At 49.5% G+C, this 18,385-nt stretch overlaps 1 protein-coding gene across 2 annotated transcripts in view; it reads left to right on the forward strand.

The window, feature by feature from the left end:
- The window catches only part of TSC22D3 (TSC22 domain family member 3), an 81,343-nt gene extending 65,099 nt beyond the window's left edge, over positions 1-16,244 (forward strand). The window contains exons 1-3 of one of the 2 annotated variants that reach the window (XM_072626859.1): positions 13,511-13,865; positions 14,196-14,247; positions 15,439-16,244. In XM_072626859.1, the coding sequence (XP_072482960.1) occupies positions 13,744-13,865; positions 14,196-14,247; positions 15,439-15,672 (408 nt within the window). In that variant the 5' untranslated portion in view covers positions 13,511-13,743 and the 3' untranslated portion in view covers positions 15,673-16,244. Of the gene's footprint in view, positions 1-13,510; positions 13,866-14,195; positions 14,248-15,438 lie in introns of those variants that run through there. The other variant, XM_072626858.1, reaches the window with a different exon arrangement.
- Positions 16,245-18,385: the final 2,141 nt, after the last annotated feature.

Consider the following 18,385-nt stretch of genomic DNA (forward strand, 5'->3'; position numbering starts at 1 on the left):
AAAAATCTGGGACCCTGGGCTCATTTTAAAGAGGAGGGAACTGAGGCACAGAAAGTTGAAGTTCATGGGATCTTAGAGCTGAAATCAGTCAGGAAGGATTTACTGAGTGCCTGCTATGTGCTGGGCACTGTGCTAAGTACTAGAGATAGAAAGAAAAGCAAGATTCAATCCCTGTGGTCCAGGAGCTCACAAGGGAGCAAGAGAGTCGATATGCAAACAACTGGGTACAAACCAGAAGTAGATAGGATGGATTGGAGAGAAGCTCAGAAGAAAGCCATGGACAGGAAATACTGTCTGTAAAAGGGCAGGAGGGAGGGAGTTCCAGGCATGGGTCACAGCCAGTGCAAATGCCAGGAGGTGGACTATTTTGTTTGAGGTCTGCATCACTATATGGGGAGGGGTGAATAAAGTGTGAGAAGATTGAAGAAATAAAGATTATGGAGGGCTCCAAACACAGGATTTTTTGTTTGATCCTGGAGATAATAGGGAAGATTGACAGAATTTGGAGGGTGGGGCAGAGGAAGGTGAAACAGGTAACCCTGGGCTTTAAAAGATCACTTTGAGGTCTGAATGGAGGATGGACTGAAGTGAGGAGAGACTGAGGCAGGCAGACCACCCCCTCTACAGCAGTCCAGGTGTGAGATGATAAGGACCTGCACCAGAGGAGAGCCATGTCAGACAGGAGAAGGAGGCGTATTTGAGATGTTCCAAAGGTAGAAATAACAGGCAATTGATCAGATGGAGGTGGGGTGGTGAGAGAATGAAGAGTCTAGATTGTGAAGGAGAGGAGGGTTTGGGGGAAAGACAAATGTGTTCAGTTTTGGACATGTTGGGTTTAAGATGCCTGCAGAACATCTGGTTCAAGAGACCCCTGGAGATTGAAGACTGGAGGTCAGGAGAAAGGTTAGGGCTGGTTAGGTAGATTTGAGAATCATTATTATGGAGGTGATCATTGAGCCCATGGGAGCTAATGAGTGATTATGAGAAATACTATTGAAGAAGAGGGGAGCAGAGGACCCAGAGCAGAGCCCTGGAGGACACCTTTCGTGAGCACACTCTGGATGAAGATCCAGCAAAGGAAAGCCACCGAGTCCAATCTCCTCATCTGACAGCTGAGGAAATTGAGGCCTACAGAGGACAAGGATCTTGCTCGAGGCCACATAAGTTCATCAGAGACAGGATTTGAACCCGAGTCCAGAGCCAGTTGTCTTTGTCTTGTACCACATGGCAGAGCCAAGAGTTGGGCATTGTGCAATTTAAAATGCATGTGTTTGTTTGTCTGGACTTGGTGTATGGAACTCCCAGTGAGAAAACATCTTCTGCCAGTGCAGGTTGGCACCTCCTTTGCAGTTTATACTTTGAGAGAGTTGCCTGGAGGCACTGAGGGGTTCGGTAACTTGTCTGGGGACACACAGCAAATATGTCTTCTTGACTCTCTCTCTGCTACTACTGCAGGATGCCTTTCCTGTTGTAACAAGTAGACAGATTCCATGGTCAAGCTTCTCAAACTGGGCCACCAGTGCCCTCCCCCAGCCCTCCCTTCAGGCTCGGGGCCCGTTCTCATCCATAGTTTGGGAGCCCTGTGTAGGCTCATGTCTGCTAAGTTACTCTCATTTTTGTCTCCTGGGTTAGATGTTCCCTCCCTATTCCCTTTCCTCCCCTAGCCAATCCCCTATCAATGAACCCTGCCCCAGACTAGGCTGTCTTCTCCCACAACATCTCATTACATTTTATGTTTTTCAATGAACAGGTATTTCTTTTTTTCTCCCTCCCACATTCCCATTGAGAAAGAAATATCTTTATTTCATTATCCTTTGTAACAAATCTGCATAGTCAAGCATCTTTTGCTTGTCTAAAGATGTCTGTTCCATTCTGTACCCTCAGCTCTCCATCAGGAGGTTGGGAAATCGTCATTGGTCCTCTGGTACTTCTCATTGTAAAATTCACACAGAGGAGGGAGCAGGAAACAGCTGGGGAACTAAGGGGAGAATTTCTGCTCCTCCTAAATCCCTATCCCCTGAAGAGTTAGGGACTCCTTGCTTTGGGAAGGTTGGGCAGGGATTGGGGAGAAAGCTCTCCAAAGCCACAGGGTTACTGTATGCCTTTCGGCTCCTGGCCTCACAATAGCCAAGGCTCTGTAGATAGGCCCACAATAGAAGGCAGGGTCCCAACCCTCTGCCTTTTGGCCCCGTCCCTCTTGAATCTCTGGGGGCCAGTAACTCCAAGTCTTGCACATCTCTGAGAAAGGAACTTTGGCAACTAGGAAAGAAAATGCCCTAGACTGGGGGCTCTAGGGACAGCTTGGGGTAGCAGAAGGCATGAGGGGAAAGGTCCTGCCAACCAGTGGCTGTCTGCAATCATGCCTAACCTTAAGGGACTAGGAGAGAAATGATTCCAGGGACATTGTTCTTCCAAGTGCAAGCCTGAAGCTTACCAGGGGTCCTGAGCTATATGCATCCTCTCCATGAGGGGAAGCAGCTCTGACTGTGGATGTTGGCCAACATTGTGTCCTCCAGGTTACAGGAGTAGGCGAGGCTTGCTGCTGGGGAGGGACATAGGATTAGGGAGTCACTCTGTATTGGCTGAGTCTCATACAAAGGCTCATGCCCCAAGCTTGACAGGTGGCACCCTGTACCTGCTTCCCTTTGCCTTGAGGAAATTGGAATAGATAGCTTCTCAGCTACGTTCTGGTTTGAAATCTAGGAGGCTGTGAGTGATCTCACAGCATTCCCTTCCGTTCCCTAGGCCTCAGTTTCCCCTACAGTCACAATAGGGGCTTGGACTCTAAGGCCTCTGAATACCTTGTCAGCTTTGGGTCTAGGATCCAATGGGTGACCTTACACCAGTCCCTTCAGTTCTCTGGCCTCTGTTTCCTCCTCAGTAACAGAAGGGAGATGGATTCCAAGGCCTTTAAGGGCCCTGCCACCTCAAGTTCTGAGTACCTATGGTAGACTCTCACAGCAGTCACTTTAGCTTTCTTGGCCTCAGTTTCCCCCCACCTCCAGTAACAGAAGGGGGTTGGGCTCCACAGTCTTTAAGGGCCCTACCAGCTCTAGGTCTAGGATCCTGGTTGTGTGACTTTGGGTAAGTCATTTCTCCTCTCCCTGCAGCCAAGCCTGTCATTAACTTCTCCAAAGATAGCCGGGCCGGTCCTCAGAGAGATGGAGAGTTTCCTCCCTGGGCTATAGTTGAAGCCCGTTTAGCATGGTGGGACTAGGCAGAGTCTGGGCTCTGTTAGCCCAGCAGTTGAGAGCCCTGGGGGCACCTTGATGCTCTGGCCAATGATGCCAAAGGAGAAAACAGTGAGGGAGGTCGAGGAAATGTCCAGTCTGACTCCTGCCTAGTCTTGCTGCTTGCTTTGAGAAGGAGTAAGACTGGCCCCTCCCCCACCTGCTCCCCCTCACCCCATTTCTAACCCAAATAAGGGTCACAGGTGTCGAACAAGTGTCTGACGTCTCTGAACAAAGGAAGAAAGGTCCCTTTGTCAGAAGTGGGGTTTGCTTTGGGGTTTGGTCATCCCTCTCTTTGCTTGGCCCCCCGTGTCATTCTGAGATGAGCTGTAAGGACCACACATCGTACACTGCACAGGCAAGCAGCTGAAAGGCCCCATTCATCCTCACAGCAATCATATGGTCTTCGCGCATACCCAAAATAAATCGCTAACTGCTCTGCAGAGAAAGCCCTTGTCAGGCTGGGTTTCCTTCTGCTCCCTCCCCACCAGCACCAGCACTGCCTCCACATCTGCTCCTGGAGCCCCTGCCTTTCACCGAATTGTGGGGAGGGTCAACCACTTTCTCCACCTCTGGCTCGCCAGCCCTCAGTTTGAACCTTGGGGATTTTCCATGGGAGCAGAGCTGCTCTCCTAGTGGCCATTGGCCTTCCTGTGCATAGATTTCCACACTGGGGTGGAACCCGAAGGGAGCAAAGAGAAGAGGAGCCCAAAGTGGCCATGGCATTCCAGCCTCCTTATTCCCCCAGCCTCTTCAAAAGAAAAGACAAGTAAGTCAGACTCTAAGAGGGAAGGGCACCCTGTCAAGTCTCCCCTGCCCCTGCCTCTTAACTTTGCTTTTCCCAGCTTTTAACTTGGGGCTCCCCTTGGACCTCCTGCTTCCCATCCTCCATCTACCCTGTCCCAGGCCCCTGGACTTTGCTGGCACAGAGATCATATCTTAAGGAAGCAGGCTCTATAAATAGCCTCGTTCTCGATGGCCCATGGGGCTCCAAGGGAGGCAAAGGGGGAAATGAGTGGAATGGTCCCTTGGCCACGTTGAGCTGATGTTCTTCTCCTCACACCCACTGGCTGATGCCACCTGGTGATTCCACAAGGGTTTCCAACACCCTTGCCTCTACCCTTTTTTTTCTGTAACCTTGGCACCAGAAGCTGCCAACATGATCTCCCAGGAGCCTGAGGTGGCCAGTTTTCTTTTGCCCTCTTTTGCTGGTTTGGGGAGGAAGCTTTTGGTCCTATTTCCTAGGGTAAGCTGATTGTTGGCTCTCAGAAAAGTTGGGGAGATGGGACCTGTTCCTCTCGAGCATTTCCAAATCACATAGGATAAAATGCTCTGGGTTCTAGAACTGGAAGAGACCTGAGAGGCCCTCTAGTCCAACTGGTGATTTTACAGATGGGGAAACTGAGGCTCAGGGAGGTGGGGGAAGGTATCTGCCCCAGATTACACATAAGATCATAAATTTTAGAGCTGAAAGGGGCCTTTGAGGCCAGCTAATCCAACCTCCTCATCTTACAGGGAAGGCACACTTGCTGTATGACCCTACATAAGTCCCTTCCCCACCCTGGGTCTCAGTTTCCCCATCCGTAAAATGAAGGGTTGGACTAGCTAGCCTCTGAGATCCCTTCTAGCCTTAGATTGATGACCCTGTGATCCAGAGTGTGACGTTGGACAAATCACATCCCTTCCCTGGGCTTTACTGGCTGTTCATAATAAATGCTTTCCATTCATTTTCCAAGGACATGAAATGCCTTGCCCAAGGTCATATACAGGATCATAACTTCTTGGATCTAGAACAGAGAGGACCCCAGAGACCTTCTAATCCTCCTTTTTCAGAGGAGGAAACCAAGACCCAGGAAGGGGAAAAGACTTATCCAAAGTCACGTATAGGATCAGACTTAGAAGGGACCTCAGAGGCCATCTAGTTCAATTCCCTCCATTTATAGGTAAGAAAACTACTCTCATAGGGATGTGTTCAGTCACATAGCATCCTGTGTGGCCCACTGAACATGTGGACTGACTTAGCCCATGGGCCACCCTCTATTGTTGCTCTAGCCCAGAGATCATCCCCCATCTTTAGTCTTGGGCATGATAAACTCCAATAAATGTGGTTAGAAAATGCCAGAAGGACCTGATCATGAGACACTGCTCCCATTTTACAGATGAGGAAACTGAGACACCCAAAAGTGGAAAGATTGGTTCAAGATCACAAAGTCAAACCCCCTTACATTCCTGAACAACGAAAAGGCAAAGCTGGACCCCGTCACCTCTGTGGGCCTTTCCAGCTCCAAGCCTCAATGTTATTAGAATCGATGATTCTTTCAATGTTTCCATTTTCCATCCCCAACCCGCCTGACAAAGACCCAGGTACAGTGAGATGTGAGTACTATAGCACTTCACTTGGCAATTTTCGATTAGACAACACAAATTAAGTACTAGCAGACCTCTATTAACCTGACTGCCCAGGGAACAGACTGTTCTGGGTAATGAAATTCTCTGATTAGCCTCCTGGATAAGTAGAAACTCCCTTTTGTCTCTCTCCCAGTTGCTGGCAATCTTTCTATAATGCCTGAGTCCATTTTCTTGTCTTAATAAGTGGAGTCCAGTCAGCATTAGCTGAATCTTTGCTGATTAAAGGGTTTTCAAGGTCTCAAGGTGAGAGCTCCTCTCCCTCAGGCATCTGCTCTCAGAGATCTGCAGTATACCGAGAAGAAGCAGGAGACTGGGCAGAGTATGAACAGGGTTCCCAGCATCCTTTGGCATTTGCTTATCTCCTAATTAGGTCCCCAATGCCAACTTGCTTTCTAGTCATTTGCCCCTAGAATTTTCCTAAAAGCCCCATTCCACATGCCAGTAAGTAGTTAAGGATGTCATTGGACTGGCCTCTAGTGAACAGCAGTTTGACGATGATGTTATTTCTGCTGTTATGGTGAATATGTCTTCATAGCTCACTGGTATGAGACCTACCACAATATTACTGATGACATACTGAGAAACCACCAATGCTTGGCAGCCACTAATGGCACTGACTTTCAAGGGCTGGCTGGGTGGGTACCTTCTAGAAATGATCTGATTGACTGGAGCAGCCTTCCTCAGAACTCCCCACACCCCAAGGATGTGCTAGTAAATGTTGAACAACTGACTTTCCAGGAAACCAAAAAACCAACGATGTACTCAACACACGTTTTAGTTTCACCTGCATTATCAACATTTTGTCTATCACTTTCCAAATAAGCAAGCCCTGTTTCTAGCCTGTAAATGGTCACACTGAAAATTTAACAACTGGATCTCCAGAGCCTGTTCCAGTCACGTATCCCAGATGAATTCTCTTCTCTCTGCCAAGATTCAGCCATGATGTAATCAACAGAGAATTAGGGAGACCTGCAACTGTGCGTCACATCCACTCAGTACTGATCTTGTGGCCTCAGGCAAGTCACTTAACCTCTCAGTGCTCTGAGCAAGCTTCTAAGACCAAAAATGACAGAGTAGCTGCTGATCTGCATTGGTAAAGGAGGTTTTCTCATCCAGGAGTTCCCCATATTAATGAAATTTCAGATTCAATTCCTTCCCTTTTGCTTTGTCACTTTCATCCCATCAATGCTTGGAGAACAATCTAGAGGCATTTGAAGGTAATAATTTAGTCCTAATCATGGAATCCCAGCTCCCATGAAGGTTTGAGGGGCCCTCCAGTCCAACTTCTTCATTTTACAGAGGAGGAAACTGAGGCCCACAGAGAAGAAGGGACTGACCCAAGGTCACATAGGCAACAAGCAGCAGAGGTGAGCTTTGAATCAAGAGGCAGCATTTTTTCCATTGTACCAGCTACCTCTCCCTTAGACATTTGTCATAGAAAGGTCATGAGCATCTGGAAAACAGAGGGATCAAGCCAGCAGCTTTCTAAGGTGCCTTCCAGATCTAAGGAAGGGACTCTTACTTCTGGAACATCCAATAGGAATAACTGTCCCATCTACTAGAAGCTTATGCACACAGAGTCATTCCCTAACAACACTACTCTAAGACTATCCTAACGGAAGCCAATCTAATTCACTACAACAAGCATTTGATACAGACACCCCGGTGAGTGCCCAGCACCTATTCTAGGGGGATAATGTATTTGTCCTTTGTTGCCAAAGAAGACCATGCCACCAGAGAAATGATGACATGACCTGCACTTGACTTTGTTTTGAGTGAGGGAGGGCTGTGCAGGTCACCAGCCTCTTCTCCTCCAGAGCCGTCTGAATCCAGTGACCAGATATTCATCAGGATGACTGGAAATGACCCAGGATGAGGCATCTGGGGTTAGGTGACTTGCCCAAAGTCACACAGCTAGTAAGTGTCAAGGTGAGGTGACATTTGAACTCAGGTCCTCCTGACTCCTGCACTGGTGCTCTATCCACTGCACCACCTAGCTGCCCCTAGTGGGAATAATAAAGCAATGGGGGGCTGTAAGGGAGAGGTGATGTATGAGGCCCCTCCCAGCATCCTCAGATTCCATGTTGGCTCCCAGACACCCTTGCAGATAGACTTCTGTCACTGAGCATCGATAGCAGAATTCCCCAGGAAGACCAGCCCAACCCCTCCCGGTGAGGTCAGCCTTACACTCAATGATCCCCAGACTGGGTACCACACAAGGAAGCGTAAGAACCAGTTTGACACTGATTCAGCTCAAGAACTGTTGAATTCAAGGTTCTTCTGTATGCTGGGCCTCAGGGACACAGGACAACATGAAAAGCAGTCCCTGTCCTCTAGGGGAGACATGGAAACAAATCAAAAGAGACAAGATCTTTTGGGATGAGAGAAAGCCCACCCAATAAGAAGGCATGCTGGACCACCACCAGCTAGTCCTGATTCCAGGCTAGCTCTCTGGCCTTCCTCCACATAACACAATTTTTGCCCTCAGCTTACAGATCCTATCTTCAAAAACATGGAAGCAAACTTTAGAAGCTATCCACTCCAGCTCCTTTGCTTCACAGAGAAGGAAACTGGGGCCCAGAGTGCTTATATTCACATAGGTAGGAAAGAGCAAAGCCAGGAGCTGAGAGTAGTCCAAGGCTACTGCTCTTTTCATACAGCTGGGAAACTGAGGATCCAAGAGAAGAGGGAAGGAACTTCCCCAGCTAGTCAGTCAATAAGCATTTATTCCCATTCAGTCATTCAGCTGTGTCCATGACCTCGTGGACCATACTGTCCATGGGATTTTCTTGGCAGAGATACTGGAGAGATTCGCCATTTCCTTCTCATTTTGCAGATGAAGAAACTGAGGCCAACAGGGTGAAGTGACTTGTCCAGGGTCACACAGCTAGGAAGGATGAGGCCAGATTTGAACTCAGGTCTTCTTGACTCGTTTCTGCACTCTATCCACTGCAGCAGTGCCTAGCTGCCTCCTAAGCATTTATTAAGTACCTACTATGTGCCAGGTACTGTGCTAAACCCTGGAGATACAAAGAAAGTCGAAACATAGTCCCTGCTCTCAGGAAACACAGAGACAAAGTGCCAGAGCTAGAACTCAAACCCAGGTCTCTTGACTGAGTCCTGTGTTCTGGCTTCATTGCCTGCTCTCAGTCCTTTCCACTCACCTGATCCCTTGTCCCCTTGTCTCAAGCGCCATATTTTCCTGTCCTTCACCTGACCACTACTTCATCCCATTCAGCTGTGCACTTCCCCTCCCCCTAGATGTGCAGTCATTCCATGTACATCCCCTTCATCAGCCCAGTCACCATTATCTATGGCCTCTGCTGGTGGGTTTAACACGGGGTGGCCTAGCCCAGAGGTGGGAAACCTGTGGCCTCCCTCCAGGTCTTCAGATGTGGCCCTTTGACTGAATCCAGATCTCACAGAACAAATCCCCTCCCTGGCCTAGCCCTTGTTGCCTTCTCTTCCCAAGTTCCGTAGCAAGAGGGGCCCTCACCCTAGAGCTGTCTTCCAATCTTTCTCCCTTTCCTCCACCCCTATCTGCCAGCGCAACATCCTGGGGCAGGAAGGGGACAGCAATCATTTCTTTGGGAACAATTTATAAGGCAAGGAAATGCTGACTCTCAGACTGCTCCCAGACCATAGACAGATTAGGGAATTAGCTCATTTTAGCCAACGTAATTTCAGGTAGTGCTTTATTATTTGGTACACATTACTTACTGCATGCCTCTTTCGAAGGGCTTGGAACCTGAGATTGACTAGCATGTCCCTGGTCATAAGGTCATACATTTAGGGCTGACAGGACCTTCAGAGGCCATGGAGTCCACCCCCTCCTGTTACTGAGGAGGAAACTGAGGCCTGGAGAGCTAAGGGGACCACTGTGAGATCACCCATAGGGTACTAGATCTAGAGTTGCCAAGGCCTGCAGAGACCTTAGAGTCCAAGCCCCTCCTGGGACTTTTGGGGAAACTGAGGCCTAGGGAACTTGAGTGACTGGTATGAGATCACCCATGGGCTCCCAGATTCATAGCTGGCAGGGCCCTTCAAGGCCATGAAGTCCAATCCCCTCCTGTTACTGAGGAGGGGAGGTTTAGTGACTAGTATCAGGTCACCCCTGGGATCAGACATTCATAGCTGGCAGGGCCCCCAGAGGCCACCTTGTCTTGTTCTGCTCTCATTTCACAGAGGAGGAAACTGAGACCCAGAGAGGAGGAGTGATTTGCCCAAGGTCACCCGGATAATGATAGAGGTTAGATTTGAACCCAGGTCCTCTCACTACTTTCTACCACCCCACCCTGGGAATCAGTCCTAGGCCTCTTGATTTGGAGCCTAGTGTTCTAGGCAAACAAGTGTCTGAGCTACATTTTCAGTTTTGACAAAATGACAGGCCTTCAGCTTGAGTTCAGTTGGAGCCATGCCCAGGATGTCTGTGCCAGGCACCTGGTCAGGAGAAATAGCAATCACCTTTGTTGCTGATAAGAGGTCCTAGTACTTTTCCAGATGCACAGTTTCATAGATTTCACAAGATTTCGAGCTGGCAAGGACCAGAGAGAGCATCTAGCTTGGCCCTTTCATTTTACGGAAAAAGAAACTGAGGTTCAGAGAGGGAAATGGTCTGCCCAATGTCACACTCAACTGTGACAAAAATGTGTTAAGCACCTTCTACCACTAAGACATCTCAATCTGGTCCTGGGTCTAAGGAGACAAAAACAAGACAATCTTCCCCCTTGAGGCTTGTCCATTCTGCTTTGGATGCACCAAAGACACATACAACTTGGTAAGGGAGATCAGCAAAGGAATCCCAGATAAGGTAGCAGCTTATCACAGTCTTGAGGAAAGCTAAGGAGTCTCAGAGTTGTGCCCAGCTAGTGAAAGGGGCTGGATCCTAGATTTAGAGATGATGAGAGAGGGCTTAAAGGCCCAATCCTGTCATTTTAGAGAGGGGGAAACTGAAGCCCAGGGAAGTAAGTGACTTATCCAAGGTCACATAGGTAATCTGTATCAGAGGTAGAATTTGAACCCAAGCCTTCCAACTCCAAAAATCAGTGCCTTTTCAAATGCTATATCGCGCTGCCATGTGTCTTTGGTCTCCCAGGCCCTTGCTGTCTCCATTAAACCACTGACTCATGGCTGAGTGCCAATTTACCCCAAAGCACTCTCAGTCCAGAGGACCCCAAATTGAATTAGTGTAGGGAGCTAGCCTGTCCTCATGCTGCTGTCCCTCCTGCCTGGTTGTTCCGCTGAGAGCCGCTAGGTGGCCCTACCACAGAGCAGGATCTTGAGGGCAAGGCCCTTGGAGTAACTTAAGGACTTGAAGAGTCAAAATAGAATTCAGTGGAAAAAAATATCTGTAGCTGTTATGAAGCAACAGGCTCCTTGTGTTCCCTGCGGTTAGGAATCTCCAAAACTTGTTGTTTTTTCCTGAAGGAACCTCCAGTGCTGTGATGTACTGGGCCCCGGGCAGGCTCTCCCCAGCCAGCAGGAAACAGGATGCCTTTTGACTTGGACTGCTGTTTACTGTTGGAAAGAGACAAGGGGAGATACTGTTTTAGAAGGGACACAGACAGGTTTGGGCAGGGTTGATTTTGCTTCTTATGCACACTGTAAAGCCCAGGCAGCAGAGATGGCTAGGTGAAAAGGGCACCCGCCTTCAGTTAAGAGAATTGGGTTCGAGTTCTGCTTCTGATGAGTGCTAATCCTTGAACCTGCCCCAGCCACTGAGTCTCAGAGCCTTCTTTTTCTCTTCTGTAAAATGGGGATGAGCCACCAGCTAATCAATTAACAGGCACTTATCAGACACCTAGTAGATGCCAAGTATCATGCTCAGACAAAAGCAAATCAGTCCCATGTATGTACGGTAATCATGATGATGGTGGACCATGAGGACAATAGCTAATATTTATATAGCATTTGCCATGTGCCAGGCTTTACAATGATTATCTCATTTGATCCTCACAACAGCCCTGGGAGGGAGGTACTGATCTTGTTCCTATTTTACATATGAGAAAACTGAGGCAGGCAGAGGTTAGGTTCCTTGTCTGAGGCTGGATTTGAACACCAGTCTTCCTGAGTCAAGGCCCAGCATTCTAGTCACTGCAGATAGAAGCATGTACAGAACACAGGCAAAATGAAAACCAGGGCATTTGGGGGGAGGCTATGTGGTGCCCATGTCAGGGGCTTCTAACCTGGGCTATACATGCTCCTAGCAGGTATGAGAAGCTTGGCAAAGCATATAAGGGAATGTTTGGTAAACAATTATATTATCTTAGTAAAAATGAATGTGCTCTATTCTGTGCAGATGCATGGTAAACTCTCAAATTTAGTACCTTTCATAATGACGAGGGTACCCGAGGATTTACTGAGAGCCAAGGGTTATGGGGACAGAAAAAGGTTGGCATCTCCTGACACAGGGATAGGGAGCTGCTGTTGGAGTTTAGAAAGCCTGGGTTTCAATCCTGCCCCTGCCACATACTGCCTGTGTGACCTTAGGCCAGTCCCTTCCCCTCCCTGGGCCTCAGTTTCCTCTTCTGTAAAATGAGCGGATTGGACTCAATGGCCAGCTCTACATCGAGGCTCCTATGTGTGCCCTTGTCATAGGATAGGCCAGTAGGCAGAGAAGTGAGGGAGTTAGGTGGGTAAAGAGAACAGCAGCCTTTGGTGGGGAACAATGGACGGGGGCAGTGTGAGGCCATGAAAAGATAGATATGGATCATAAGACATTGGCTGCCAGTCCTAGAGCTGGAAGTGCCCTTGGACGCCAGAGTCTGACTGCCCTCACTTTATTCAGAAAACACTGGATTTGTTCTCAAAGGGTCAAAGATAGATTTAGATCCCAGCTGAGCTCTGAGGTACTGGAGGAGAGAGAATACTGTTTTGGGACCCAGATTCCAGTTCAAACCCCACCTTGAACTATAAAATCTTAGAGGAGAGGCCATCCAGTACTCAACCCCCTCACTTTGCCAATGTGGAGCCATTGTAGGAGGTCAGGTGGCTTTCTCCTTTGGAGCCAGTCCCTTCTGACTTTCTGGGCCTCAGTTTCTCCCTGGATCAGAAGCAGTGGTTGTATTGTGTCAGAGGTTCGGCGAACTTTTGTTTTTATGCTTTAATCACTCTGTTTCCATATAACTGGTTCCCTTTTTTATGCATTTATTATGCACTCTCATTTTGAGAAGGGGCTTCGCCAGGCTGCCAACGGGGAGGGACAAGACCCCAAAAAGTTCCGAACTGAGAATTCCTTGTATTTATGGAGAGCATCTTCTGGCCCTTAATAAATTTTGAGGATATGGAGAGTCGGCATGTTGGCACTTGGATAGGAAGGAAATAAACGATGTTGGATGATTAAACAACCCTAGAAAATGGCTGGTTAATCTTAAATCTTCTCCACATACTTGGCCCTTTGTGTAACTCACTGGGGCTGCAATTTTCACGGAAACTCAGTCATTTTACAGATGAGGAAACTGAAGTCCGACAGCTAAAGTGACTTACCCAGAATTACACAGAACGGTCTCCCCTCGTTTTACGGAAGATGAGGTGACTTGGTGCCAAGGTCATACAAAGAAACCTCCTCAGTTTGGGGGGGGTCTCTGGTCAAGGTCTAATGCACTGTAGTAAAATGCATTGTCCACTCCCCCAAAGTCTGCCCCGGGGGCAGGAGTGACAGGAGGGATTCGGACCCGGTCGTCAATGTCCCGAGCTGCCACCCAGCCGACTGCGCCATCTCTTGCCTAGGTGGGGCAGTGCCTCCGAGCTCGGCGAGGTTTTCCCGCCCAGGGGGGAGAGAAGTGTGCCAGGGAACCAAACTGCCCCCTTGCAGACTAGGGTTGCGAGAGCGGGGCGTGGCCTCGCGAGCCTCGAAGCCAGCCTAAAGGCTTATTTGCATACCGCCTGACGCTACGTGACGTCACGGGCTCGCCCTCTATAAACAGGCGGTGGAGCTGCGCCCTCCCGGAATCCGCGCTGGGTACTCGGGAGGGTGTGGTGTCCGAGCGTCCTCTGTGCAGCCCGTGGTGCCCTAGCTGCAGCCGTCGTCCCCCACGCCACACGACCCCCCGTCAGCCGCCGCCCCGCCGAGCCCCCAGGAGACAGAGGCCGAAGCGCTTGAGCCATGAGCTCCGAGATGTACCAGTCCCCGATGGAGGTGGCTGTCTACCAGCTGCATAACTTCTCCATCTCCTTCTTCTCGTCCCTGCTGGGAGGGGACGTGGTCTCTGTCAAGCTAGACAACAGGTAACCAGCCCGACTGCGGCTCGTCCAGGGCCAGCGGACCGACAGCCCGTGGGGCTGCGGCCGGGGCAGAGCCATCGGGGTCACGGTCAGTCAGGGTCAGAACCGATCGAACTGGGCCTGGGGCCTGGGTTGGAGCGCGCGCGCCAGGTGCCTGGGGGAGGCGGGGGGGGGGGGGGGGGGGGGGGGGAAGGGAGGGCGGCTTCCAGGACCGAGATCGAACGCCTGGGGGCGCTGCTTGCGAGTACCCAGGTGAGGGGCGGGGGACGCCCTGAGGGATCCCACCGCAGGGCGGCTTTTGTAACGGGTGCCTTTCACTTTGTGTCTCCTCAGTGCCTCCGGAGCCACTGTTGTGGCCATTGACAACAAGATCGAGCAGGCCATGGTGAGTCCCGGGCGCACCCTGCAATGCATTCCCCCTCCCCACCCTCTCCCCAGCACGCCCCCCGCCCTCGAGCCTGCATCACCCCTCCCCCAGTTCTGTAAGACCACTGAGGCAGGGCCATGTCTCCGAGATGGCTCTTTGGGACCGAGTCCAAAAGTAGGAGAGGGGCCTCCTGGGGTGTTCTCTGGAGCTACCTGACCAGGACGGGGCGGGCAGGGTAGGGCCCTCCTTGGCGCTTGCATCTGGGTGAGATTCCCCCGTGGACGGGGATGGCTCGCCTTTGTCTGAAGCCCGTATTAACAAAGTGTGGAGCCCCTGCTGCAGTCCCTCTGCAGAGGACCCGGAGCCCTGGGCAGAAAGCAAGGGAACGGAGGCAGCCCTTTGCTTCTGGAATGAGTACTTCTCCAGGCAGGGCTTGGGGCTGCTAGGCACAGAGTAAGTGTGCGGTGGTCCCCCCTAATTAAGGGGAAGGGGCCCCGAGTTCTCCCCAGGAGATATCTGGGCTGCTTCCTGTACTTCACTGCATCAGATGCCGCCGGTCCTGGGGCCAGTGCACACAGCCGACCTCTTGTCACAACCGATGAAGGAGTCCCAGCCAGGAGATGAGGTCGGACTGCAGTAGAGCTGCATATTTAATGCTCTGGCTGACAGAAATGTAGGTAGGGACCAAAATAGCCGGGCCATTATTGAAATATGCGAGGAAAGGTAGGGAGGAACCCAAGCTTTGCCCTCATGGGGCATGACCCTACGGACACATCATTCTCCCACCCACCCCGTAGAACATAACCTTCTGGAGGCCATGGACTGCTTCATTTTCCTCTCAATATCTCCAGTCCCTAGCACACATGGTAGGCTCAAAGGCTGCAGTGCAAACAAGCCCCTTGGCATCTGGGTGAACCAAAGAAACCCTGTCACCTCAGCCCTGCATCCTGGCAGCCCTCCCTCATTAGAAGCCTTGTGAGATGTGGGGGACCAGGTTGGATACAGGGAGTCTTCCTCCTGTATCTCCTTGCCCAGTGTCTGGAAGCCCCCCCACCCCACAGCACCCCCAAACTGGCAACACCAGAGAAGTAAGTAAGCCTTCAGGACAGGTTCTCCAGGTTAGTAGTGTCTCCAGGCAAGAGTGCCAAGACCAGCAGGTATGGCTTAACGATGAAGAGTTTGGTTTGGATTTTGATTTTGTCCATACAGGATCTAGTGAAAAATCACCTGATGTATGCCGTTCGTGAGGAGGTAGAAATCCTGAAAGAGCAGATCAAGGAGTTGGTGGAGAAAAATTCCCAGCTGGAGCGTGAGAACAACCTCCTCAAAACCCTCGCCAGCCCTGAACAACTGGAGAAATTCGAGTCCCAGCTGAGCCTTGAAGAGCAGGCCACCCCTGTTGCCACCAATTCACCTGAGCAAGATGCAGGCTCTGCTGTGTAAGTGGCTCTGTCCTGGGGGTGGGCAGAGCCACGGAACTTTTTTCTACCTAGCTCCTTAAGAATATGATTTTTTTTCATCCCTAAGTATCATCTCACATGGAGAATTGCCCAGCCTGCATTAGCTGGTGTTGAGATGTTCGAAGGGCAGACCTTCATGGGCCCGCCCTAAGTGTTTGACCTCTGAAGAAAGAGCTTTTTTTTTGGAAGTTGAGTTACATAAGGAGATGATACCCCAGCTCACACCCACTGGCCCCAGGACAACCAAGGCATGCACCTTGGCCATTCCTGAAAACAGAACAGGGCTGTATGCGTTGTTGTCGATGTGGTTCTTTTTGGGTTTTTTTGTAACACAACCTGTTTTTAATGGAAACCAGCAGCAGTTAAGACAGGGTCAGGCTTCAGCTAAATGGCCCCAGCGGTTTTCTTAGCGAGTTCTGCTTTTTTTTTCTGTGTGGTAGCTCTGTGGCAGCAGACAGGGCCCACTTTTTGACACCCATTCTAATATCTTCAAGAGTGGGTCTTTACTTGTTGAAATGTAGACTGAAGTTTCAATAAACTTTTCTAAATAGAAAATTGGAGTTCTTTTAATTTGGAAAAAGCAGAGGGTTATGGGAGTGGGGACAGGGAGGGGAATGGGAATGGGTCCATGGGGTGTCCAGTATTGGGACCTACCTGGCTTGAGTGGCTTTTATACCTTACTTCAAAGGCAGGAGATTGGGGGGGAGGGACAGATGAGGAGGAAAGTTCCTCACTGAAATGGGAAATTTATGAACTCACTTCTACCTGGGCCCCCCAGACTATCTTGCACAGCTTTCTAAAGTACTCATGGGGGAGTAGTTAGGGGGACAGATCCTTGTAGAAGCTACCTGCTATGGTTTTAAATGTCTTCAAACTTAGAATGTCTTCAAATCCAGTCCACAACATGACCCTTCATCTTTTCAAAGAAACTTGGGGGATTCTGACTGGGGGTAGGAGAATCTTTCCCTTGGATGTTCCTGACTCAGATCTCAATGCTGGATGTCCTTGGAGCAGCCCAAATTCAACACACCCAAGCTGACCCCTCTACTTTCCTGAATCCCAAACCTCTGGATAACCCTGAAGACACTCTTTCCCTGCCCCCCCCCCCCCCACAATAGTCACCGGGCTCAGACATTTCATTTTCCTTTTAATGTTTATTCAGGACACCAGCTCATTCATCCAGGCCCTATTCCAGGGATGGGGAACCTGTGGCCTGAAGGCCACATATAACCTTTTAGATCCTTGGGTGCAGCCTTTTGACCGAGTCCAAGTTTTACAGAACAAATCCTTTTATGAACTGAATTTTTTCTGTGAAGCTTGGAGTCAGTCAGAGGGCCACCCTTGGAGGGCCTAGACAGGATTTGTTCTGTGAAATTGAGATTCAGTCAGAGGGCCACACTTGAGGACCTAGAAGGCCATATGTGACCTCGAGGCACAGGTTCCCCACCCCTGCTATTCAATCAATTGCCACATCCCCACTTTCTATATTCTTCCTGTTCCTAAAATCCAAAAAAAAAAAAGAAAAAGAAAAAGAAAAAACCAAACCATTTTCTGCCCCCAACCCAAAGACTGTTGCATTTGCTACGTAGTTTGCTGGGTCAAATACAAACTAGCAAATACAAACCCTAGTGTTCCAAGAGGCAAACATTTGCAGCCCTGCTTCTCTCATCTCTCTCATATAAGCCACCCTGCCCCCCTCTCCAGGAGACTTGAGTATTCATAAACAAGTTTTCAAGAGAAGTAGCTGGAAATGTGAGGAAATTGCTGAATTTGGAGTTGGATGATCTGGATTGGAATCCAGCTCCATTATGGTTGTGCTATATGACCTTGGACAGTTCTCTTGATTTTTCTGAACCTCAGGTTTTTCAGCTGTAAAAGAAAATAAGTGAGAGAGCACTGTCAGATGATTTTGAGGGTCCTTTCCAACTAGAAATCTATGACCCTATGATCTCATCTCTCTGCTTCAGACACCCTGTTTTTAGTGCAAGAACCAATGACAAAATAAATTCAGAAGAAAAAAAACAAAGCCCTCAGCCCTGGGACATCTTTGGTCAGTAAGTTTTCCTGTATGGGAAGTGGAATCGAATTTGTCCCATTGTGAAGCCTGGAGTAAGTAAGAGAACACAACTTAGTTTCTTAGGCAACCCCGGTTAAACAGAGACAAACACGGCAGCCCTTGTGGTTATAGCGGTTAGTCGACCCGATAAGAGGAACTGTTTGTGTAGATCTGTTTAGTCACATATATGAGTTCACAGGAGACCTGCAAAGGGAGGGAGGCCGTGAGAAGACACGGAAAAGCCCCAAATGAGTCTTGGAGGGGGGGGGGCAAACAAAAAAAAACCACCCCATACTTGTTCCTGGTACTTGGTCTTTTGAAGTCCTTTCCCCTCATTCAATAAACATTTCTCAAGCACCTACTATGTGCAAGATTCTAAGTCTATACAGAGACACACACACACTGAAGTCCCTGCCTTCTGAAAGCTTAATTCAGAATCGAGGGTAGCTGGAGGGGTCTCAGATAATTTTCTTTGATCCTAACTCTAACTTTAGGGGATAAAGAGAACAGATTATCATTCCCCCTTAGACAAGTGTTGAAACAATTCCAGAAAACTCTTTGCCCATAGCTCCCAGACATCCCAGTTCTACTGCTTACTAGCTGTATGACCTTAAGTAAGTCCCTTCCCTTCCCTGGGCCT

This window comes from Notamacropus eugenii, chromosome X, assembly GCF_028372415.1.
Source record: "Notamacropus eugenii isolate mMacEug1 chromosome X, mMacEug1.pri_v2, whole genome shotgun sequence".
NCBI lineage: Eukaryota > Metazoa > Chordata > Mammalia > Diprotodontia > Macropodidae > Notamacropus > Notamacropus eugenii.